This window comes from Emydura macquarii, unplaced genomic scaffold (assembly GCF_026122565.2).
Source record: "Emydura macquarii macquarii isolate MOO-44397 ecotype Brisbane River unplaced genomic scaffold, CSIRO-AGI_Emac_v2 contig_3044, whole genome shotgun sequence".
Lineage (NCBI taxonomy): Eukaryota > Metazoa > Chordata > Testudines > Chelidae > Emydura > Emydura macquarii.
Window position 1 is genome coordinate 3,376,282 of NW_027133181.1, and position 27,053 is coordinate 3,403,334.

The following is a 27,053-nucleotide window of genomic DNA, read 5'->3' on the forward strand; positions in this document are numbered from 1 at the left end:
GGATTTTCAACTCACTCCCACAAGAAATAAGAATAACGATGCACTGAAACAAACCACTTTGAAAACTGAATGAGAAACTCATTTTTTCACCTTAGCTTGTCACTTTTTACAGACAGAAAGCATAGACAACCATGCAAATGCTCAACTAATTGAGCTATTTTTTTGTAGAAGGAAAGAATTATCAAAGCTGTAGCTTGAAAAATTAAACTGGAAATGAAGCACAGGTTTTTAAGGCAGGATAATTAGTCACTGGAATAGCTTATACAAGATTCCCCATCTCTTGAAGGCCTTAATTAGAGAAGATGATTTTAAAACAAGCCTATGTTCCCCAAAGAGAACTAGTTCAGCCACATGTTATAGGGTCCATTGCTGGAATTACTTGATGCAGTTCAGTAGCCTATTTTATAGAAGTGGTCAGACTAGGGATTAAACTGCAAAGAAACTTGGGCGTTGCAATGCCTAACTTTTAGAGGTCATCCTGCCCAGTGGAATCCAGAGCCCTGAGTTACATGCTTACACTGCCTGTACAATATATATGGTGAGATGGGCATCTATGGATGAGCCACAAAAGCCAGCAAGCTGAGTGGGGAGCTGCCTAAGGGCTTATCTATATAAACACTTGGCTTGTGGCAAGCCAGGGTGTAAATCTACTCCATGCTAGCCTGCCCAACACTGTGTGTACATATGAACACTGCTGTTGTGAGCTAAAAGTTCCCTAGTGCACTTTGATCTAGCCCATTCTGAAATAGGAGTAGATTAAAGCACACTACCGAACTTTTAGTGTGCATGCATGACCCCAGTTTTAGATATATTGCTTCCTGCGACCCCAGACAGCATGGAGGACGCCATTTTAAAATGGCATCCTCCATGCAGCGTGATCTCATACACACTATACGTGCAAGGTCGCACTGCATGCTTTACAAAATGGGGATTACAGTCGGGATTGCTGCAACCCTATCTGCTGATGGAGAAACCGCACTTGGGATTGTGACCCACAATTTGTGAACCACTGTTCTAGGTGCTCACAAATTGGTTAATAATTTGTTCCAGTATTTTTCCAGGTATCCAAGTTTGGCTGACTGGTCTATAATTCCCTGCATCCTCTTTGTTCCCCTTTTTTTGAAGATAGGTGCTATGTTTGCCCTTCTCCAGTCCTCTGAGATCTCACCCATCCTCCAATTATCTTCAAGAACTCATGTTAATAATTCCGAGATTGCTTCAGCTAGTTACTTAAGTATTCTAGGATGAATTGAATCAGACCCTGCTGACTTGAACATATCTAACTTATCAAAATATCCTTTAACCAGTTCTTTCTCTGTTTTGGCTTGTACTCCTTTCCGCTTGTTGTTAATAATAACTGTGTTGAGTATTTGGTCACCATTAATCATTTTAGAGAAGATTGAAGCAAAACAGGCATTAAACATCTTAGCCTGTGTGATATCATTAGTTATTAGTTCTCATTTCCTGCTTAGTAAAGGACCTACGCTTTCCTTCGTCTTTCTCTTGCTCCTAATTTATTTAAAGAACCTCTTCTTATTGCCTTTTATGTCCCTTGCTAAGTGTAACTTATTTTATGCCTTAGCCTTTCTGATTTTGTCCCTACATGCTTGTGTTAGTCTTTTGTAGTCCTTCATAGCAAATAGTCTATTTGTAGGATTCCTTTTTGATTTTTTTATTTTCAGGTCATTAAAGAGCTCCTGATGGAGCCATATTGGCTTCCTACTAATCTTCCAATCTTTCCTTCACTTTGGGATAGTTTGCAGTTGTGCTTTTAATATTGTCTCCTTGAGAAATTGCCAGCTCTCCTGAACCTTTTTTCCTTAGATTTTCTTCCCATGGACCTTATCTACCAGTTCTCTGAGTTTGTTAAAGTCTGCTTTTTTGAAGTCCATTATCCTTATTTTGCTGCTCTCTCCATCCTTTCCTTAGAATCACAAAATCTATAATTTCACGATCACTTTCATCCAAATTGCCTTCCACCTTCAGATTTCGTACCAGTTCCTCCCTGTTAGTCACAATCAAGGCTAAAATGACTGTCTCCGTTGTTACTTCCTCCACTTTCTGAAACAAATAGTTGTTCCCAATACAGTCCAAGAACTTTCTGGAAATTGTGTTTTGATGTATTACTTTTCCAGCATGTGTCTGGGTAGTTAAAGACCCCCATTACTACCAAGTCTTGTGTTTTGGATATTTCTGGTTTTTGTTCTAGAAATGCCTCATCCACCTTCCTGATTTGGTGGTCTGTAGTAGACTCCTACCATGACATTAACCCTATTTTTTACCCCTTTTATCTTTTATCCAAAGACTTTCATCTGGTCTGCCTCCCATCTTCTTCTGGATGTCAAAACAAGTGTATATATTCTTCATGTAAAATGCATCTTCTCCTTCCCTTTTACCCTGTCTATCCTTCCTGAACAATCTATGCTCTCTCTACCAATATTCCAGTCACACCTCTTATCTCATCAAGACATAATTTAACTTATGTACTAATACTCCCAGTTCTTTCTGTTTTTTCCCCATACTGCTTACATTTGCTTTTAGTTACTGAGCAGATTACCCCACAGATTTTCTTCTTGTTGCTCTTATGACCCTGTTGTAATTGTTCATGTTTTACCCTGCTCCTCCATCTAGTCTAATTTAAGGTCTCCTCATTTTATGCTTAACTGTGGACTTTTGTCACCTGCTCCCTTTGAACCTAGGCTAAAGCCTTCCTCACTAGGTTGGCAAGTTGGTACCTAAAGATGCTTTTCCCCTTCTTGGTCAAGTGGATCCCATCTTTTCCCAGCAGTCCTCCTTCCTTGAACAACATACCATGATTGAGGAAGCCAAAATTATCCTGTTGACACTATCAGCGAAGCCAGGAATTCATCTCTAGAAAGCGGTTGTCCCTCACTGGGTCTTTATCTGCAAGGGGAGGTGGACAAGAACACTATTTGTGCCCCCGACTCCTTCATCTTTGCTCCCAGAGTCCTGTAGTCACTGCTGATCTGCTCAGGGTCATACCTGGCAGTATCATTAGTGTCCATATGGATGAGAAGCATGGGGTAGTGGTCAGAGGGACAAATGAGCCTCTGCAGCTTTTTCGTAATGTCTTAGCTCCAAGCAGGCAGCACACACTGATACATCTAATTTAGAAAAGTTGTCTCATGAGGGGTTTTTTGTTCTTTCCAACTTCTTCCTTTTAAAAAAACAAAAACCTTTTTAGGAGCTGAACTTGTAGTTCTAATTTATTTCCCATTAACAGAAAGAATATAAAGCTCTGAAAAGAAGATGTGGGGAGAGAGTGAAAAGATGTGGCATATAGACTAAAGGATAAAGAAAAAGTCATTAGTAGGAACTTATTGTGCTGTTCCATGAGTGAGGAGTGGAGTGGGAATAAGCAAGTCCAAGTGGGAAGAAACAAAGGATGTGATTAGTCAGGAGGAGTTAGTAGACTAGTAGACATGATGAGGAGTGTAGTAAGAAATAAGTGAGGTAGGTAGCACAGCATTATACAGGGCCTTGAAAAGAAAGATGAGTTAAACCTTGAGGCAGAATGAGACAAAAAGCAAGTGTGGAGACTGAAAATGAGGTGGGCATAATATGACTGAAGCAGCAGCAAGAAAGATACCTTTAGTTGCAACGTATTGAATAGATTGGAGAGTGGAGAGGCAGCAAGCTGGACAGGAGGAGATTGCAGATTGGCTACAGTTTTGGCAGTAGGAATACAGAAGTGAATTTTGGAGATCTTGTAGAAGCAGCCGCATAGTTTGGCAAGAGCCTGGATATAAGAAGAGAGAGGAGTCAAAGATGATTCTGGGGTTGCAGGTTTGCATGACTAAGAGGATAGCAGAGAGGAGTGGTGTGCATTTGTCAGTGGAGAGGGAGAAGAAGATGAGCAGAGATGGTTTAGGAAGAAACATAAACAGTTCAGTTTTGGACACATTTGACTTGAGGAAATTGTGGAACATTCATGATGAGGCATCAAGAGACATGCAGTGATGTAAGCCGGTATCAAGAGGAAGCGCTTTGAGAATTGTCTTTGAAAAGTGACATCAGTATGCAGTAGTAAGCCCTAGCTTAGTAGTAAAAGCTCCGAGGATCCGGCTATTAATCTTTGGCATTTTTTAGGCTAGTGTAAATAATGTATTTAAGAGGAGCCTATTTATATTTAAGGAAAATCATCTGAGAGTACTGGAGGCCATTTTAAATTTGAAGAAAACATATAATTGAGTTTTGTATGGTGTTTGCATACACTCTTTATAAATTTGTTCCTTCTTCGTTTGTTTTTGTCTCTAGGAGATGCCCTGGTTGCTGTAAATGATGTTGATGTGAACACTGAGAATATAGAAAGGGTTTTGTCTTGCATTCCAGGCCCTATGCAGGTATAGTACTTTTGCTAAAAATATATACTGTGTTTTGATATATTTACCACTGCCCACCAATATTAGTTTTATTCTCCCTGCTGGTGGCAGGGCCATAAATCATCTTTGGAACACATTAATTTTAACCATTAATATCATATAAAGTAATAAATATTACCTGTAAGCAAAGAACCACGTTATGGTTGCTGTGAAAATTGCTACTTTGAACACTATGATCTGTGTAAACAGAGGATAAGATATGAAATGTTGTGGTGTCTTGATCATACTGGATAGTTGAGATGGGGAAGATTGAATGTCTGGTCCATAGATGGTAGGTATGAGGTAAGATATCTCTGTCTCTTGCTAATAATAATGGATGAATAAACTGGAGAATAGTCTGTTGGTCAGAAATGATGGGTGAATAGTGGGGAATTTGTTAGTTTGTAATCTGCATTGGGCATATATATGATGAAGAGTGAATGTAAGAGAACTTTTTAATTATAGGCTGTGTCTTGGCAAGGTGCTCTTTATTGTGGTGATGGGAGCCATGTAAGTATCAAGATAGATAATTTAAAATAATTTTTGTCAATATAAATGATGGCTACAAAGTCACAACTTGCCTGAGCTTACAAATAGTACTATTAAAGCCAAAAAGAGCTTTTTGATGGAATACAGTTGAGATCTCTGACAAATCAAATTGAGATCTTGGACTCCTAGAAGGCAGAAATCCAACAACTTTTTGTTTTAAAAAAATATATTAAAGATATTGCCCCTGATTGAGATGGAGGATGACATTCTTTCCCCCCATACCTGCTCTTCTAGCTGAATAAGCATCCTGGAGTCAAGATACCAAGTTTATAGATTCTGGTGCTGGGAAAACAGCAAGTAGACTTTTTGACCTCTGACACACAGCCTCTATGCTGCCTGCAATGTAGATATATGGGCATGACAATTCAATTATATCTTTCCCAATCTGGGTATGTTTTTCTCCACTAAGCAGATATAAACACTTTTTTCATTGGAAGCAGAATGTAACTAAGGATCTGAAAGCATCTTCCTTTACTCCGTGAAGTTAAGGTTTGAGTAAAATAAAAATTAGTGTATCTGTAAATAGTTAGACAAGATTGAGGCAGTGAGAGCTCCAGAAAACCTCTCAGACTTTGCTGATATTCCTTTTCTGTACCAGTGTCATCTATTATATAGCTGTTAAATTTCTGTAGTTTGCTTACATGCTGTAATGTTACATATGTGGTCTATTATGGTTTATTTTTATTCCCTTATGGGGAATAATGCTCTGTTTTGCTGCTGGAAAATCTCTATACTAACATTTGATTCCATGTGCTCAGTATCTCTATTTTTAAATCAGTGGTTTAGTGAGTGGTCTCGTACAGACTTGGGGCCAGTTTCTGGGGTGTGACTGACCAGCACAGTCAAGAAGGGTAAAAAGTTGGCTTAAAGCTCACATATGCATTTCCATGATCCCAGTGCCATCCCCTTTGTACTTAATTAGAGCATTCCAAGGACTACTTTAATTTATGTTCTCTGCAGATGCCCCTTAAGGGGCTGAAACTACAACTAAGGATCAGCATGACTTACGGGCACCCCAGCCATGCCCCCTTTCCCATGCTATACCAGCAACGGAGAGAAAATGGCATAAGAGCCCATACATCAGCTCTGTGTTATGAGGGATCACCTTTGTTCTAGGTAATCTTTCTTGGGCTGGTTAGGCCAGTTTTAGGCCTGATTGTGCTGGTGGTGTGGTATAAAGTAGATGCCCTACAACCAGAGAATCTGGCCTTAAATTTGAAGCTAAGGATATGTCTACATTGGAAAGAAACAAAACCAAAACTCTGTGGCACTGAGTCTCAGAGCCTGAGTCTACAGACTTGGGCTCACACTACATCGCTTCCCCAGGCATCAGAGCCCGAGCACCAGCCATAGCCCAAATCTGTAGACCCAGGCTCTGACACTCACTGTTATGGATTGTTTGTTTTTTATTTTTATTTTTTTGCAAGATAGACATCCCCTCAGAGACTTTCATCCACAGCTAACAAAATTTCTCACGGCTTTCAGAGTAGGCACTCATTTTTAAAACAAGAAGAGATAGAATTGGGTTATTGTACACTGAGCAACTTTTAAAGAGAAACAGTTTACAGAATTGTGGTAGTAACTTTCCTTCAGGACCCTGAAGCAGTTTCTCCTACTTAGAATGTAATATTGTGGTAGGATTCTTTTGTGACAGTGCATTTTGCATTTCCCTTTTCATGTTGTCCACTGGATGCATTGATCTGTATTTATTCATTTTTATAAATCTTTCTAATAAATATCTTGTAACGCTTCATTGGTTTGGAATATCACATAGTCAAATGTGAAATGCAATAGCTAGTTATTTTTTCATTTTAAGGTTAATTCATTTCTCCTAAAGCCATGTTTCTGCTATGCAGCAAAATTTCCTATTTTAACATTAACATTAGTGTTCATGTTCAAATTGTAAACTATAACTCTTGCCTGACACACTATAACTAGTTAGAGTATACAGCAGTGAATAGCCACCCCAATTACATGTGCACTCCTTAATTCTCTGTGTGATGAACTCCTGCATGCTGTTTTGACAGAGATAGCCTTCCCCAAAACAAGTAGTGTGCATTATTCTGAGACTGTTGAAATTAACCATATTTCTAGGAGCCACTGAGCAGATATAAACATACATACTATTAAAACAATTATTTTATCTTAGAAATTGTTTGTTTTCATCCTAGATAATTTCATATTTCAAGTTACTTGGTTAGATCTACCTCCTCAGGGACATTGTACAGATTTACAATGTGAGATGAGACATGGAGATTAAAAATTAAACTTTTTATTCATCACAGAGTACATCCCAGTGTATTTACACTATTCTGAATGTTACCTCAATTTTTCTTCAAGTAGAACTTAGAGTAGAAATTGATCAAATAGTTCATGATTAAATCAACTCCTACAGATAAACATTTCCTATAAAATAAATAAACTTCTATAGTGTATTGAGAACCTGACTGTATTCTTCTGTTATACAAAAATAAGTAATAATACTGAATATCTGTTTACCATTTAGAAGGTGAACAGGAGCTAGAATTTTTTATTTCTAGGTCATTACACTCAGATGACCACACTGTCATTTACAGCAAAGTTGGGGCTAGTGTTTGTAGACCTACATCTGCAGTTGCAGCTAGTATGTCAGTTTAGGAAGGTTTCCAAGATATTTGACACCATGGAGCTGACTGCTAGTGAAGTTGTGGTCAAGTATTGGCAGAACTCCACTGTAGAAGAACCCTGTCACATCCTGCCTTTAACCAAATAGGGAGTTGCTGTAGCTACTTTTATTTACTGAATGTGAAAAGCAGAAAATAATGCTTACTTAACTGTATCCTTGTTAAATTAGAGCGTATATATTGTTGCTCAGTCATCCCATATAAACTTTTTTTATAGTAGTTAATGTTAATGCAGCCTTAACATTCCCATGGTCGGTAAATCTGTCAAGCAGACAGTGATTGCTTGAAATGTATAACTCTTTCTCATGTTGGCTTTCCAAAACCTTTTATTAAAGTGCAATTATTCCCCAGTAACTGAACCAGCCTAAGTCAAGCCAGAAGAGTGATTGCCTAAATAGACTGCTGAAGAATTTTAATATATTGTTTGGGTTTTTTGCAATTGAAAACATTCTGTTCATGCTGCAGCAGAAACAGAAGTTTTGTTGTTTGCAAGCTTCAGTAATAAAGATTGCTTGTTCACAAACTGAGTGGTTAATGTATTATCATTCGCTAAGCAATGCAAAAGATATTGGCTATAAGAAGGTTGCCGCTGCATAAGACAAACTGTAATGTTGTAAGTCCATAATAAGCAAATTCTCCACTTTTTTGGGAGTATCTGAAAAAAAATATATAACTTTTTGCTATCTGCCTTTTCAGAAAAAAAGTTCTCTAACTTCTTTTACCCCCAGTGAATGTGAATATAGTTTCTCTTGCCTGTGAGCAATACTTTTATTATTGTGTTTTTCTTACGCAAGTATAGACTACTCAACTTTTGGATAGATACAGCCATTGCAGAATAGTAATGAATCAAAGTCCACCCAGCACCACAAACAGTTGCTACATCAGACTATTTTTTCCAGGCAAGAAACATATCTACCTGTGTGCTTCCATAGCACCTAGCACAATCATGCCCTGATTCTGATTGAGGCCTTTGGGTGCTATCACAATACAAATGATAAAATAGGTAGAGAAATGCAAAAATAAATAAAAAACTAAACAAAAATATTCTTATTTTAGCAAACCAGATTATCATTGAATATCTGAAGGTTTTGCAGCAGTCCTTGAACATGATCTACTGAGTACCCCAACCTCAGAAAGATTTGGGAGAATCATGAACATTTACACTAACTTGCTGTAACTAAACCAGCTGCTACTTAATTTGACACAGATCACTGCTAGTGTTGACCCACTTCTGTTTAGCTTTGCTCATAAGAATATTGATGAGTCTGGGACCCATTTCTTTTCTTTTATCACTATTTAGAAAAGAAAACCAGGACCTGTATTAGAACAGGCTTACGTAAATACAGTGATTTACTTAATTGAACTCAACTTGACTGACTGTTTCTTCATGTCCCATGAAACTATTGCAAACCACACAGGCTCTACCATACTACAGTCATAAGGGTTATAGTAAGAAGAAAAACTCTGGCTTTTTCCAGGATCTGCTTTAACCATATACTTTGGAAACATTCAGTTAAGCGAATGTAACTGACATTTCTGGAGTATCTTTCGGCCAAAGATCCCAAAGCACTTGGCAAACTTTACAGAATATCTATACAGACTATGGACTTTCTTCACCCTGATTTATTTTATTTGGGGGAAGTAAGGAAAAGTGTCTTTTTTTTCTTTTTAAATGAGTGACCATTAAAATAATCTCTTTTAAAATGGGTGATTCTCTGAGCTGCCTGTGACCTACAGCACTGATATTGTAGTCCCACATGTTCCAGCTCTGCTATTTGAGCTACTTCTATTCTTAAAACCCAGAGTTGAGAGAGCTAGAGTTCTAGGCTGCTCCCCACTCCCAGACACAGGATGGTAGGGAAGCGAATGATTGAAGGTAAAAGGGGCAATTGTGGGTGACAAAAGGTGATGCAAGACATAGAAAGAAGGTCACTTGCAACTTACATATTGGAGGGCCTATTTAAAGTTTTGCTTGTGGTGGCAGGGGTTCACTAATCATTTCACCACTGCTGGAGATCAGGTCATATTTCACTGTAATGTAACCACTTCTACAGTAAAAGGTGGCAGCTTTCCTATATTGCACAACAATGCTGTATAACCAATCAGGAGAGAGACTGAAGAGTATCTTTAAATATTTGAAATTACAGAGAAATCTTAAGTAGACAGAATATCAGAATTTAGCCATCACCCTGAGGCTTACAGCCATTTGCTCACAAAAAATGAAGTGCACCTATGTACACCAGCAGGAAATTTGTCATTGTGACTTGTATATATAAAATTGATGATGCAGAATTTTGGATGTGTGGTACTACCAGCTGCTTAGAGTATATCAAAATGATTTCAAAGTAAGTATAGATATTGCATACAAATAAACTATGTGAAAATAATATTAGTTAGGTTGCAAAGTCAGGCACTCAAAAATTAGGAAATGCCAGAATGAAGGTTGCCCATGCAACTTTAATATAGACCACTTGTGCATTTTGATACAGGCTATAATTAATCACCTGTTTTTCCACGGGACTTCTGCCTCATTCAGTGCACAGAATGAATGGTGCTCACCTAATGAGCTCAATGAATTCAATATTTCCTTATATCCTCCTCATTTGCGTCCCCAGTCTTATTTAACACACATCATTCAAACTCTGCTCTGAATACATAATTATTACATTCTTCATGGGCTTTTCTGTGGTGCTCTCACTATAGTTCCTGAGTGCTTCGCAAACATTAATACATTTATTTTTACAGCATCCTGGTGAAGTGATATTAATATCTCCATTTTATAGATGGGAAATTGAGACACAGAAATTAAGACTGAAATTGTCAAAAGTGTGTGTAATTTTGAGTGTCCAATTTAGACACCGAAGGCCTGTTTTTAAGCACTGTATAGCACTTCATATGTTCAAAGCACAGCTTCCATTTACTTGGCTTACAGTTGTGAGTACTCACTATTTCTACAAATCTGGCCCCCAGGTGTCTCCAATTAGACACCCAGAAAATTAGAAACATGCAGTTAGTGACCACCTGTGAAGATTGTGGTTTAAGTGAGTTGCCTGGAGAGACTGTGGTGTACTGAGGGTGGCATGCAGGGGTGGAGCAATGCCCCTGGGCGCCGGCCTGGGGGGGCGCCAGCCGAGCCCTCCTCAGAGGAGCCCCCCCTGCAGTCATAGGTGGCTAGGGCCTGGCAGCCACACCGACCCCAGCTCAGGCCTGCCGGAGGCCAAGGACTCCCACTGCGGGGGGAGCAAGCATTCTCCTGGCCCCTCTGCCCCAGCACTGGGCACAACGAGGGAGCCATAGGGACCAGAGCCCATCACCCAGCCCCACCCCCTGACTGCCAGGCGGCCCAGGAGCATCTGCCTGTCATTCCCACTCCCAGCCGCACCTGTCCCCCCCTCCCCTCCCCCGTAGGGAGATGTGAGGGGGGAGAGTGGGAAATGGGCCCACAGACCCCTCCCCCGCATGGGGCGCCGCTACCTTGCTGCCAACGGGGAGGACACAAAGAAAGTATTGGCCCCCGGCGCCGGAGACCCATGGTATGCAACTGCACGGAGGCAGGTATAGAATCCATTTCTCAAGAGGAGCATTCAATTGCCTTAACCATGAGACCATCCTTTCTCCCTTTGCCATTAGTCATCTGCGTCATTCACTACATATCTTCTAACTTTTGCAAGAAATGAGGCAGGATTCTTACAGACAGCAGTCTCATTCATTACATATCTCTGATTCATCCCTACAGCAGCTACATACTGTGTACTGAGTAAGTCAGTGGCCTGCAGAAAAATTAGTTTGCAAACATTTATTTAAGGAGTGTATTATAACAAATATATACAAGGGGCTAATTAAGGTTGTGTCGGCAACCTTAATGTGGCACTTCCTAACATTTCAGCACTTAACAATGCAACATTTTTTTTTTTTTTAACATGTTGATTTTTTGGTATGTAATTTCCTACTTTTTTTTTTTTTAAAGCAAACTTTAAAAAAACAGACATTCCATTGATACTGACTCTCACGTAGGTCATCAATGGAGTTGTGTCCTTTATATCACCAGCACAGACCTCTATTACATGAGTTAATGGAGCATCTGGTAGCAGGAGTGGTCTGTTGTCCACTGTATGGACCAAGCCACACACTCTGTGAATGGTTTTCACAGGCATTTGCTGGAAAGCAGAAGAACGTTAAGTTTCAGGAATCCTGAGTTCAATTCTGAAGTGGAGTGTGCTGTAGTGATTTATGAATCCTTCGCTCCCTGCCCTCTTTGTCCCCATTAACCTGCTCTGCCTAGCTTGTGCTCCTATCCCCCTTTCTGCACCTCAACCCTCTGCATTTGAGTTGGAGGGCTTCATCCTTCTCCTCCATGATACTTGGATGCCAGCAGCAGGAACATTGAGAGCACAAAAAAAGATTGTCTCCCTACTCTCAGTTCCGGTGCCTAGCACCACAGCAGCCCCTGGTAGCAGGGTGGGGTAATTACTTGGAAAGTTCTACTTAATGCCTGCATTGTTGGGGTGGTGCATGCTCAGTGCAGATGAGAATGTTGCCAGTGCCTAATAAACTTCTAATTTGTGCAAACTGTGATTTTCAGAGGCTTATAGCTTGGCCAAATTTGGTAAGTGGTAAGCAAAAGGCCCGTCCCTGCTCCAAAAGCATAGAGATTCTAGAGTTTCTCAATGGAATGGTTGTAAAAAAATTTTAACATGGGCAAGACAACGTATTTTCCCCTAACTGCACTCTTGGAAATCACTGAAACATTTTAGCTGAAATTTTCCAAAAATATTCAGTCAGAGGCAGATACCTGGCATGAAAAATTTCAGCCTGAACAGTTAAAGTTTGGCAAGTTATAAGCTGCTGAAAATAGGGTTTTATAACAGAGAGGTGTCAGGTAACCTTAACTAGGTGACACTACCATCTCTGTCCATAATAGAAATCATCTTTTTGGATATTTAGTTTTTGTGGTTTTCAAGTGGTTTTTCTTAATGTGACTTAATATGTCTTCTTTAACCAGAAACTCTACTTGAATGGAAAAGGGAATAGCCAAGCGTGGAAGATACAGGATTGTCTTATACGATTTTCCCCTATCCCATATGGAAGGGTGGGAAGATCATGCACAACTTTGTGGCATCATATTGACTTATCCCTAGACTCCATGTTGTTGTTTTATTAGTTGTAGAATCTGGGAGCATAACTGGGAGCATCACTCATGAATGAGGGTCCCATTGTGCTAGACACTGAACAAAAAATTATCCATGCCCCAAAAAATGCACATTCTGTGTATGGTAAGAAACAAGGGGTAGATTCAGACAAATGGGGGAGTCTAAAGAAACGATGAGAGCATGATAAATAGTGGTCTCAGTACATCAGCTGCATCTCTGGCCTCTGCCACCAGCGATCGATGGGAGATACGCAAGCTATGTTATATGTTATATAGCTTGCGTATCTCCCATCAACATACTTACGTTGCCGTACTGCGGCATCTTCATGGCGCTGTGTCGATGGGAGACACCCTCCTGTTGAAGCAGCCTTACTCCTTCCGGGGAGGTGGATTACCAGCGTGACCAGAGAGCCCATCTGGGATCAATCGCCATGGAGCCGGAAGTGTAGACATACCCTTATCAAGTTTTTTATAGGCCTCACAGCAAAGGAGAGTTGTAAATGGGAGATTTGAAAGAGGACAATGAGGTGACTTTGTGGATGTTTATGGGGAACTTGCATGTCTGAGGGGCAACATTGGAGAAACCACAAAGCTATTTGAAAATGTAACAAATGGTTGATGGAGGCTGGCATCATTGGCAAAGTGAAGATGAAAGTGAACATCTCAGTATCTGAGAGATGATAGATAGGTGTATCCCTTGAAAATGAGGTAGAATTTTTTGGCTAGGAAGACCGAAGGAGGAAAGAACATACATGTAGTGGAAAATACCAGTGGGGTCACATATTTTCCATCAGGCACACTTAGCTGTGTAAAGGCAGGAGTGAAGGAAGAAGGTATTGGGGATGAGCCAGACCTGTGGGTGGAACTGACAGAATAGAGGGCAAAAGAGACAAGTGTGGAGGAGAGCGAAGCATGGAGAAAATTAACAACCATGTCAGTGGGAGAAAGGGAAGAGAGCGTGGAGAGCAAAAGAGGAGTCATCATCATTCCTGGATTAGAAGTCACTGACGGGCCTGTGAGAGGGAGGGGGCAGGTAGGTGATGCTGAAAGATACCAGATGATGTTCAGAAAGGAGGAATAGAGAGATCAGAGAGAAAGGATTGCTTGGTGAAGATCATGTCAAGTGGATGTCCATTTGGTGAGTGGGTATGTTGAACCAGGGATGCAAGTCAAGTGAGGAGGTAAGGGTGAGGAGATGGGTGCTAACTTTAGAAATCATTAAAACACTTTAATAAGCCTACTATAATAAAGATGCAGATTTATAAAATAAATTTTGAAAAATGAAGACGCCAATTCCAAACCAAATTTATACTTGCATTTTATGTTGTTTAAAATTCCAATGTACATACCCAAAGCTAAAAATTGTACCCATTTTTAAGAAAGTCATCTAAAGTAGCTGTCAACTGTTCAATTTTTTGTAAAATTAACTTAATCTTTTGTCTTTTTATAAATGAAAGTGCCACACTCTTTCGAGAGCAAGGTGTTCTGTAGTGCTTTGACTTTTAGAAGAATTGGGACAGGAGGCAACACAACAAATGTTTGTGCTTTCTGCTGATAGTATATAATAGACAATTGTTAACTTCTAATCATAAATCAGCACAACACTTTTTTTTTTTTTTTAATTAATATGGCAAGGAAAAATGAAAATATAATGGCAAGTTAGTTTGTGGTGAATAATTCAACGGCCACTGAGTTCTAAACATTTACAAAAAGGGTGTTGGTGATCTGTGGTCCAATTTAGATAGGGTTACATTACACTAATGTACCTTTCTAAACTGATGTGTTTAAACTGTTAAGGAAATACTCTTAAAAAAGTACCTTAAGAATATGTAAATGTGCAAATGCTACAATTTTGAAACAAGTTATGTATTAATGTTTCAAAATGGTAGTGCTAAGATTGTATGTTCAAATCCAGAACAGGAAGTGTATTTTTCTATTTTTAAAACCATAAAAATCAAATATAAAAAAATACCTAGTTCACATGGTTGATAAAACATTTAATAGCTGGCTTTGTCATTGGTAATACATGGTTATATAATATTAAATGTATAAATGGCTTTCTTCAAACTGCAGGGATTTTTCAATTATTATGTCTTGGATATGTGTTTAAAAATTTTTCTGTAGAGAACTCTGCCATAAAAAAAGGATTGAAGAGATTATAGCTGTTCTTTTGACCAAAATACATTTTTATTTATTTGATATTTGAACATGACTTTAGGTACAGCCCCATTTTTATAATATATTTAATTATTTTAATAGGTGAAACTTACATTTGAAACTTCAGTCTTTGAGCTTGAAGGAACATCTCAACAAAGATATAAACAGGCACAGTCGGCTAAGAACAATCTTGTCAAACTTCTATGGGGAGAAGATAACATAGACCTTCAGCTGGCTATCCAAGGCATGCCTCATATCATTATGTATCTCACACTCAAATTGGACTCTGAAACATCTAAGGATGAGGTATGTGGTCAACCAAATGAAGCGAAAGACACGAAGGATATGTGTAATAATTAGGGTTGGCAGGATTCAGTTTAAATCAGTAGATGTCAGTAAATATTGATTTCAGCTGACAAACTGAGATCGATGTAAAAATCTATTGGTAACAGTGTGAGTGCAGCGTCCCCCTACATCTTGCACCTGCAGGAATCGGGTGTCACTAGCCCTATAGCAATGCAGAGAGCTCTCTGCAGCCCTGCTGTCATAGCAGCAAGTGAGCAGGGCCATGACAGTGGAGCTATAGCGCTAGAAGGCCCAGCCCTGGGGGTCTCTGCTTTGCCAGGCCAGGACTGCCGCCTCCCCTGCAACTTGTGCCCAGGTATCTTCAGCCCGTTGGCCACGCAGAAAGCCCTGAGGCCCTCTATCAGTGCTGGGAATCACCTGCACACCCGCTGCCAGTGCTGCCCTAACCCCACCTTAATTTCTTGCAACTGTAAAAATTTAAATAGTTAAAAATTTAAAATACAAATCAATATTAGTCTAAATTTCAAAGTATTAAAAATCAGATTCTGCCAAGTCTAATTTGTAATTATGTCAATTTAATGTGACTTTAAATAAAGGTACCTTATGTTTGCTAATACTTTTCTAAGTGACTCCTTTCTATGGTCAAAGTGTCCACAAAATTATTGTCTCTTACAGAAGTCAGGCCTGAAATTCGAGGAAAATGTTAGGAGTCCAACTTGCAATCATTAATTGAATTTTGAATCACTGCTGCACTGCTGAAGATCTTCTGATAAAGAACAATATCTTAGGTCCTTGCAAATAAAGTGCGAAGGAACGTCTTCAGGATTTAACCATTACCTGTCATATTCTTATCATGCTGCTTTGAACATTACTTTATAAATGTAAAGCACTATACAAGCAAAAAGCATCCCAATTCATCCCAATTTTTTTATGGGAGAAGCTGGTAGCAACTCCCATATTTAAGTTGCCTAATACTTTCCATTAAAAAGAATTAATGGGACTCCTTCTTTGAGAAGCATTAACATTTCCATTGTTCGTAGCAGTCCATTGATGTTAGGCAAGGACAACACCCTCATGCTAAAGAAATGCCCTTTCTTTATCCTATGAGATTCCATTCAGTTTTTGCTGAGATACAAACTGTTGAGAACTGCCATTTCCTTTCTCTCACTTATGTTAGTCAGGAAAAAATGTTCAGCGTGCAAGTATAACAGAACACACGGACATTCTAAGCCTGGTTTCATTCTGTTGACAAAGCAGCAACAGCAGACACTGTACTGGGAATGACTGTAGCAAGCAGGGAAAAATAGCTGGGCTGGGCCCTACCCCTGCCCTGGACCCAACATATGATTCCAGGGGCCCCCGTAGGGACATCACATTGGACAGCAAACAGGGTGCCGGGGCCCATTCCTCCCTCCCCCCCACTCGGGGGGCATTATATGGAGCAGACTCTTTTCAGGGTAGCAAGCTATGTTCTTTCCCTCTCCTGCCACTGACTAATCTCTGGACCTACTAGTCCATCCCTCCACTGGGATAACAACTTTCTCCAGTTGCCAACTAATGCAATTTATCCAGTAGCTTAAGTGATAGAGGTCTTTGCTTCAATGATAATGGTTTAGGGTTCAACTCCTTCTGAGAATGCATCTGTTAGAGTTGCACATAAAGGAATTTGTTTTTCTTTTCTGTGGGAGAGGGAAACCTAAGAAATTACCTTAACCCCTGCTCCTGCCCCTTACATTAAAGAAGAAAGTCACAGCAAAATCAAGCTCTTGAAAGTTAGGATATGTCAGTTTTACAGCTACTTGTGCAACCTTAATTCAGCCCCTTGTGTATATGCATTACAGTACTGTCGCATATTATTTTTTCTGCAGTATTCCTGTTTTATTTAGTGCACAGGATGGACAGACAAGGGGGGCAGAATTAAGGCTGCACAGGCCACTATAAATCTGGCATTTCCTAACTTTGCTGTGCTTGACTTTGCAACCCAGTAATGTTCTTTGAGAAAACACTGTCTCTCTCCCCTTCTTCACCCCCTTCCAACCTCCCCATTGGAGATAAAGGCTGTATTTTAATACTGTAAGCTTTGTTTTTCAGGCCTCTCGCATATCATTTAGGAGATTACACTTTCACCATCAGAGGTGGCTTTGGTACAAAGTAGTTTATACAAATGTCTTTTATAAATCCTTCAGCTTCAGGACCACTCTGGTTCATTTTCTGCTATTTTTTTCAACCTAAGACTGATCCCATTAATGTACAGAAAATCTCAGAACATGTCTCACTTCAGTATTTTCCCACAATAAGAATGTAAAAAGTTCTCTCAACTGGCAATGGAATAAAAATAAGTTTAATCAAAGTTCACTTACAGCATGGTACAAATGGCTAATTTTTTTTCAGTTTTTAAAAAGTTTATGAAAAGTACAAAATCCAAGGCTGTAGCTCCTTGTCCCTATTCATCCAATGTAGACTTCAGGGTAAAGCTAGAGACAGTTGCCTTATAAAGAAAGAGGCAGCATTGTCTTGGTGAAACATGTAAACTTAATATTACTAAAATAGTGAAAAATACAAGGATAACCAAGGTTTATTGGTTTCAGAGCTACTAGCTTCCTCATAAGGAGATAGGTAGATGTGGAAGAGTGTAAGGACACAGTTACAGTATCTGCACTTAGGTATGTGTGGGCCACTCCCTTGCTACCCCCCATGGCAACATTAGCCTGTCCCTTCTCCACACCTTTCTGTGACGCAGGACTGGTACAGTATGAGGAGTAGTAAACTAAACCCTTAAAGAGAGGTTGCAGCAGGCCTGCTCCCCTCTATTCCAGGGAGAAATTCTTCTCCAAGCACCCCCAGTCATGGTGCAACCTTAAACAGCCACTAATCCTGGCCGTGACTAAATGGCACAATTGAGCTCTTAAATAACACACTTTACCAAAAGGACACCATGCCTTTTGCAGGCAATTGTCCTTAATTTTATCTTATTAACAATAAATGAATAATAAGTATACGCTGTTCCAAACTCCAGAGTTTACAATAGTTTGGATTAGACCTGAAGAAATGTATCTGTGTCATCTTCTATAAGTGATTTTTTACTGAGCTTTTTATCTCTATTTTGTGGCTGGTTTGGTGTGCAGATCACATTTAGCTGCATTAGTAAATATTGGCAGTTTAGACTAGTTTCTCTCACTTATGAGCCCTGGGCACCCAAAAGCAGAATGAAATAATCCTAAACCTCACAGAGCTCTGGCTGTTGTATCATAATGTAAAAGTCATCTGCTTACAAGGAAATTAAGTCTTCCATGTAATCACAGATTCAGATGATAGGTTAGGTCCCAGTTTGGTTTTTTAGATCAGAGTAAATATTTCATTCCACTGTAATAACTTTCTGTACTTGGACAATCTTCCACTGATTTCATGTTTTAAGAGGAAAATGTTACTCTAAATGATTGATATCAGCATAGGACGAATTTATTTAGTTTCTGTGTAAAGCAAGCATTATTGAGCAACTAATGAGACCCTGTTGGCTTTTACAAATACTTACCATGTAAGTTCTGCAGTAATAGTTCCTATTTTAATAGCTTTTGAATTAATCTTGCAGAGCTCACAGTCTTCTTGTGTACAGCAGAGTAGCAGACTATTGTCTCCTTTCACTGTGGTGTAAGGACAACTTAATACATCTTTTGTCAGTGTCCTGTCTTTGAAGGTTATGGGAGGTTTTTAGCGGGTCAGCTCTATTTTGACAGGAATCCTTTCAGCCATCTTTCTTGGTGCCAAGATTGCGCTGATTAAAGCAAACTGTTTCTTTGCAGTTCATTATATGAGAAATGAGGATAATGGACATAGAAAAGGTGGGACTTACTGACACTTAAAGAATATTTCCATGCAATATTTTAGTGTTCTGTTCAGAAAATATTGTATTCTTTTAAGATTAACTACTTTCTCATGTATTAATTCAGTTGTCCTTGGCCTTTGCACCATTTAGACAAAATGACACTTTTCAACTTCCTTTGAAGACAACTGATCTGCTTGTGTGGTGATAGGTACTAAACCTTGCTAACTCATTAATATATAGATGGTGCTGCTAAGATCTTTTGTTAAATTAGTCTTTTCTTTCCCTGGGAAAGTGTATGGTTATTTCTCAAGCAAACACTCTAAAGGTCCCTGTTCATAGGGAAAGAAAAGATTTTTTTTTCTAACCCATTGCAATGCTGTAATTAGAAAAGGCTTTTTTTCTTGGTGAGAAGTTGATGCAGAAAATCCTTGTTGCTAACAAGTATTTAAAAATAGAGCTAATTAAATTGGATGAGAGTGGCAGCACTTGCCCATTCTCTCAATAGTGAGACATGAAATTCTTTTAATCTGATTGAAAAGAAAATTTCCCAACAAAATTTTGGCACTGTCTGGATGTGCTTTGTCATAGGAAATAAAAAAAGTTAATGACTTCACTGTTGCTTTTATTTGTTAAGAAAGATCATTTAAAATAGTATCTCCTGGCTGCTTTATCTTGGGTAGATTTGATATTTCAATAAGATTATGTCCAGGCCATCTAATAAAGAGTGAAAACACTGTATAGGTTGCAGTATCTCTGTAGGTATCAGTTATTAGCTCTGTACATTTCATGGGTTGCCAAACTGCACCAAGTATGGCATTATCCTTTACTTTATTATTCCCACACAAAAGTGCTTTAAGTTAAAAGTTGCTGAAGTAATTAATATAACCGTTATGTAAAACTAGTAACTACAGCATTTCCTTTAAAGAACCTAGGAATTTAAAAGACTGGAAAGAATAAATAAAATAGTTTACCTAAAGATTTATTAGCCCTACAATTACTGATCCTGCAACATCTTGCCCTCAGGCAGACTTCGGCTCAGCACCATATTTGTTAATGACCTATGAATTTTTTCGGTATGTACCTACCGATATCTTGCACTATATGTAAGATATATGATCAGTGACATATACGTAGAAAGACCATCTATTTATGTTATATGTTATTTATGGTATGCCTGATCTTTAGAGAGGCTGTGAACCCACAACTCATAATTGGGGAATAAAGAAGGCAGTGATTCTATTAGTATGAGTAAATGCTCACCATTGTGAGTAAGGGGTTCACAGAGCTGTACAAACATGAACAAATCTGATTCCACAGGGCTGTTGTTATTTAAAATGACTAAAAGATTTCTAAGATGAGAAATGCTACAATCGTATTGTTTTTAATTTTTGTATATATTTGCCCTCATAGTAAAGTTTTACAAAAAACCTTATTTACAAACAGAAATATGCACATGCTTCAAAACTTTGCAGGTTTGTAGCAAGGTCTGGAAGTGCCCAGACAAACCAGTGCTCGATAACATACTGTGAAGGTATGTGATAAAAATGGTCAGGTCTAAAATAACTGATGTTGCTGATATTCTTTTTCCTTAATGATCTTTTCCTTTGTTCAACTAACTAGTAATTTGATATCCTGACAGCAAGAAATTCTTTACCAATACCCCATATCAGAAGCATCCCAAAAGCTGAAAAGTGTGAGAGGAATATTTCTCACACTCTGTGACATGCTGGAAAATGTGACAGGAGCCCACATTATCAGGTATTTTCAACTTAATACAAAACCTTTTTATTTACTTTTTAACTTCCCTTTCTTTTTTTTTATACAGAAAAAAATATCTGTACATCAGGCTTTGCAATTATGCCTAGTCAAAACAAGAATGAGTTTACCTTCTAATCAGTCATGTTTTATTTGGTACAGCCTGCTTGAAGTTGGTCTGCCTAATATGGATGTACAGTGAATGGTTATGTGATATTGGGCTGTTTCTTTGCTTTAGGTCTCCAGAGGTTAGAAATTTAGTATAATATGTAATGTATCACAGGTGATTGGTTTGTGGATCTGGCCTTATGAACTCTCAGTCAAGTTTGATCTAGATTTTGTAGCAGTTTAATAAAGTAGACTGGACATTCTGCAGCAGCTTCATTTAAATTAAAAAACTAAGATTTTAATTCAGTTAAATATAAAACTGATAATCCATACAGTAGCTCCTGTTTATTAATTTTGATATTAAATTAATTTTATTTCACAAGTTTTGTTTTTGATATGCCAAAGATTTTTATATTCACAGCATATAATTGCATCATCTGAGAGGTGCAGCACAGAATCTCACCCATTATTTTAAGCTTATTTACAGACTCAAGAAGGCAACATTGCAACAATTTTAAACTTAGTTCACATTTCAAGTTCAAGATTTTCTTCCCAGCCATAAAGTCTAGGATATAATAGTTTAAAAAACTGAAAGCTTGAATTGTAGAATGCATTTGCTTGGCAAATTTCACGGCCTTAGAATCAGAGAGTACATCTACACTTGGGGCAGGGGGTATGATATCCGGCTCACGTAGATGTACATACTCACAGTAGCTCTTATTGCTAAAAGGGTGGTATGGTCATGGTAACACAGGCCACGGCGAGTGACAGCAGGAGCTAGCTACCCTGACTATAAATCTGCCTGGACACCATGGGTACATACTCAGGGCAGTTGGCCCATATCACTGCTGCCCATGCTACCATGACTGCACCATTACTTTTAGCACACTAGCTCAGTGAGACCTAGTGAGAATATGTCTACATGAGCTGGGAATCACACCCTACCTCCAAATGTAGATGTGGCCAGAGAATACATGGGACCCTGGTTATATGTAAGGTAGAGAAGTTAATGAAGCTGTGTAAAATGGGAAGAAGAAATCTTTGGGAATAGGAAGTGGAGGAAAAGCAGGGATAATGAGGATCAGTCATCTTCACAAAATAGAAATAGTGTTCCATTTTTAATTCATGTTACTCCCTTTTGATCCCTGATTTAATATACTGTGCCAGTCACATCAGTCCATAAGTGTCTAAGTATCAAGCTTGTCAGAGTTATAAATGTTAATCTTCAATGACTGATGTTCTGGTCTATAATATATTTATGTGTGCACAATAGCATGAGAAGCACTGGAAAGTTGTACCAGCTATACAGGCATAGCTATACAGGTATATAATTATACTGGTATAATCCTCAGTGTGGACACACTTATTCTGGTGTGAGTGCCTTTTTTTGGTTCAGTTTAAATCCCTTCCAAGAAACCATAAGCTAAATTGAAAAAAGGCATTGTTGTACCAAAATAAAAGTGTCTACATGTGGCAGGGGGTTATGCTAGCATAACTATATTCATTGCAATTTACACCTGACATTACATAGAAAAATCTTTCCTATGTAGATAAGGCCTAAGTATGATGGAAGGCTATGACTTTTTCCAGTTTGTGCAACTCATTACTACTTCTTCGAGTGTCGCCTGCATATTCCCACTCCTGGAATTCACCAGCTCATTCAGCTCAGATGTTGCATAATAATAGTATAATATTTATTTAATTTATTTAATATAATTAATATTATACTAATGAGTAGTATAATAATTCACTACTGACTATTATATATATTGAATCAAAATGGAGTGATGGAGTGATTTAGTCATGGAGAGACACTGAAAACTGAAATTATTTGCTTTTTTAGGTTTACACTAAACTATGACTTTATTTCACGTTGATACAATGATATCTTAAGTTGCTGTTTAAACTAAGGCTATAATAGGAATGGAGGGGAGAGTAATACTTGTTGGAAATCTTGTGATCTGTGAAAATTTTAGTACCATTGTAACTGCAGGATATTACACCTGCTAAGTCTGTCTCTGGCTTCATACCCCCATCACAGTAGTATTTCAGCATTTCACAAACATGAATGAATTAATTGTCACAGCAGTCATGTGATTTAGAAAGCATTGTTACTCCAGTTTTACAGATGGGGAACTGAGGCATAGGGAGATTGTTAGTTAGTTAGTCCCCCATCACACCTCTAACGTTTAGGGTAGCGTCAAAGCTCCTCCACTCCTGTCTGTTTCTGGCAAGTCTTTCAATGGTTTCCCAGCTGTGCCCCAGGTTTTTCAGCTCAACTTCCCCAACTCTTCGCCGTGTTGTGTTCAGGTGACCTCGTTTTCGCTTGCCTTCAGGTGTCCATTTTATTGCTATTATGGTGATGGAATCAGCTATCATCTGAAACATATGGCCAATCCATTTCCAAGACCTTCTGATAATGATGGTGCTTATATCTTCTTGGCTACACTGTATGAATAGATCTTGATTTGAGATTATTCTGGGCCAAAAGATATGGAGGATTTTTCTGAGGCAGATTGTATGAAATGAAGACAGCTTGGGCATATCATACTTTGCCATACCCCAGCATTCTGCACTATAAAGTAGTGTTGAATGTACACAACTCTGATAAAACTGAAGTTTAGTTTTGATGTTATATTTTGATGATTTCCATACTTTATTTAAGCTCCTAAAGGTGTTCCTGCTTTTATTTATTTTCTTCCAAATGTCCTGATTTGTTCCACCATCCTGGCTGATGGTACTGCCCAGGTTTATGAATGTTTCTACATTAGTGAAAACATAATCCTCTATCCATACTGGTGATGGTGAGGCACTATTAAAAGTCATGATATCTGTTTTATTGTGGCTGATTGTCAGTCCAATTTGCTGGCTGAATATGTTGAGTCAATATGTTTCTCTTGTATATGGTGATGGGTATGCGATAAGAGAGCAAGATCTGTAAAGTCCAAGTCTTCAGGGGATGAGAAGGGTGTCCATTTAATACCTCTTGGAATGTCTTCTATTGTATGCCGCATTACCCAATCAATGGCAATGTTAAAGAGGATTGCAGACATAACACACACTGCCGTACTCCTGTTTTAACTTCAAAGCTGAGCTCACTGTGACCAACAGTACATGTAGAGTTGGAACAGACGCTTTTAATTATGTTAATTATATGAAGAGGGGTTCCATAAACCCGCAGAATACGCCATTGGCTGATCCTATGAATGCTGTCAAAAGTCTTCTCAAAATCTATGAAATTTATGTGAAGTTGTCGTTGCTATCCTAAGCATTGTTCTTTTATATTTTGTAGAGTAAAATAGAGCCAGAAATTGAACCCAGATCTCTTGAGTCCCAATACAGTACTTTAATCACAAAGACCATCTTCCTCAATGTGAGTTATTTAGGCTGAGAGGTATTTAAAGTCATCTAAAACATCTTGAAGTTTAGCAGCAACCAACAAACTTGATCTGTTGGTTTTATATTTAATCTTTGACAATTTGGTAACTAGATTATTGAATTCCAACTCTGTTTTTTGTCCCACTTCACTCTCCATTTAAAATATGTACATTCTCCCTATATTTCTATGATTAATACACTGATACTGTAACAATTCAGGCTTACCTTTGTCATTATTTCAGGTAAAATGTTTCAAAAGTGCTGACGTCCTATTTTCAAAAGAGACTTAAGAGCCAAAGTCACTTGTGGGATCTCTCAGATGAAACTATAACCAAGATTTAGACCACGGAAAACTTTGCCCAGAATGTTGACCATGGTCTGTAGCCATACTACCTTGTGCTGAAATCCTGTTAATTTTGTAAGCTAAATATGGTCAGGCTAGACCAATACTGAGGTGGAAGACCTCTAAAGTACACCTAAATGGCTCAGAAAGAGATGACAATTATTCAGTAGGTGGCATTCATCTCTCTGACACAGTACTTGGTTCCCACGTGGGGTGTGGAGTTACCACAGAAGTCTTTTGATTAGAACATAAAGCAAGTCATTATTTGTGGCAGTTTGTCCCATTGCCCATTTTGTAACAATAGGGACTTTAACCCTGGTGTCTTGTGTCATTATACTTGGACTGACTAAATTCTCCCAGTAGTTTCAACTGGAAAAAGTATTCTGCATTTCTGATCTGAACCTGTTTTATGTACAAGAGTATTGCTTTGTACCATTAAATACAAATGACTGCATTTCAGTGGTTCCCTATAGATAGAGCCCTATACATTCAGTTCATAAATACTTATAGTTTATATGGCAGTTTGTAAGGTACATTGAATGTAAAGTGCTGCTGTCTATAAGCTCATTACCATTAACAATATGCTCACTTTGTAATATTTAAAAGTAAATTATTTGCTACTGTGCAGTGACACATTTTCTTCAGATATTTAAACTCTTGTCACCAGATCTGGTGGTCTATTCCTGGTCCAGTTTGGCAGTGCAAAGCTAGCATTCCTCTCAATAGTGACTCCAAAGTAATCAGGAAGAGGCAATGAGGAGGCAAGGACTTGAGGAGAGCTGTGGGACTTGAGGGACAGTGCCTTTTGGAGCTCCCACATGGTGGAGAATTTTGACTGTCCCCAGTGCCCATTGGACTAACCTGTTTTGCAAATATCATTGGTATAAATGATTGAAAACTGGAAAATATTTTTAGTTTGTTTTCACTCTGGAAATTTTTTTCTTTGCCTTTTCTTTACCCAGTAACCTCCTGTATTAAGAAAAAAAAGGAAAGATATCTAGCAGTTTTTCTCTGTAACCATTTGTGGAACTGTTAAGAAATATATCTACACTTATTGTTCTCCTATCAATTTGTTTTAAAAAGTCTATTGTAAAATAGTTGATTAACTTATAAAGAACTTGTAGAGTGTGCACTGCAAATTCCATAATTATAAATGCAGTTGTATGACCCAACTGAATGCTCAGTATTTAAGTGAACGTGAAACTTTATATATTAACATTCAGAATAAAGTATGACCCTTGACAAAGCATAAGTAAACATTTTATTCTGGCTTTATTTTTCTAGCTCATCACTTTTTTTATGTGGGAAATTGGTTCAGGTGGTTTACTGGAAAGAATCTGACAAGTTGCTTGTGATTGGCCTTCCTGCAGAAAGGTGAGTTTTAAGCATAGTGTATTTATTTTTTAGAAGATGTTTGAAGTGTGCAACCACCTGGGAATAGTAACTTTCTTATGTCATTTTAATATATGTATAGAGCTGTGTTTTCAGTTGTGTGGCTGGTAACTATACACCTATGTAGTAATTATTCATCTTGAAGTGTATGGAAAATCACTGCAAGAACTTTACAGAACTATCTTAAGTCACAGAAAAAAATTAGTACTTTTATGAATACTTGAAATCATCTGAACAAAAACTGCTATTTATGTGGGAAAAAAATTATAGTTAGTGTGTTGTATCTTTCTTGGATTGTAATTTCTTTGCATCAGGGACTCTCTCTATTCATTCTCTATGTACACAGTTTAGCAGAATGGAGTCCCAGTCCTGGGGATTTTAGGTGCTACTGCAGTACAAATAACAACAGCAATAATAGTAGAAGATAATGCATAATCTGGGAGGCAGGAACACCCATGTTCTTTTTCCCAGCTCTACCAAGTGATCTCTGTGTGACAATGAGTAGTCACTTAAAGGACAATTATTGGATATTGCTATCTAAGTTTGTGGGTATGTATTTGTGTGGGTGTGCACATGCACACATGAGAGAGAGAGAGAAAGAGAGAGAGAGGAGGATGTTACTGGAGAAAATACTTTTTCAGTTTTTAATTTTTTTTGTCTGTGGATGCTTGATTTTTAGTACATCCCACTAAGTACAGAAACATCAGAAATATTTTTATTTTTGTTAGGTTTTTTTGTACTTTGTTTATTTTAAAAAGCTAATGACTAAAGTTTTTATACAATTCTGAAATGTGAAGAAGACACTTAAAAAAAAAGTCTCCATGCCTCAGTTTCTCCATCTAGAAATGTGGATAATACTTATCTAGCCATCTGGAAGGAATGTTCTGAGGAATAATGAACGTTTTACAAACACTATGTATTGCTGAGTATTACTATAGGACCCTGTGTATCAACAGTACTTATCTTGAGACCCATTATAAAGGACTGAACTTTTCAAATTAGTAAGCAAATAAACTTGATTCAAATATGCCTTTTCTTTTGACAATTG

At 38.3% G+C, this 27,053-nt stretch overlaps 1 protein-coding gene across 1 annotated transcript in view; it reads left to right on the forward strand.

The window, feature by feature from the left end:
- Positions 1-27,053, forward strand: part of INTU (inturned planar cell polarity protein) — a 91,739-nt gene that overhangs the window by 19,054 nt on the left and 45,632 nt on the right. The window contains exons 3-6 of the mRNA XM_067530172.1: positions 4,279-4,364; positions 15,003-15,206; positions 20,669-20,787; positions 25,898-25,987. Of these exons, the coding sequence (XP_067386273.1) occupies positions 4,279-4,364; positions 15,003-15,206; positions 20,669-20,787; positions 25,898-25,987 (499 nt within the window). The remainder of the gene's footprint in view (positions 1-4,278; positions 4,365-15,002; positions 15,207-20,668; positions 20,788-25,897; positions 25,988-27,053) is intronic.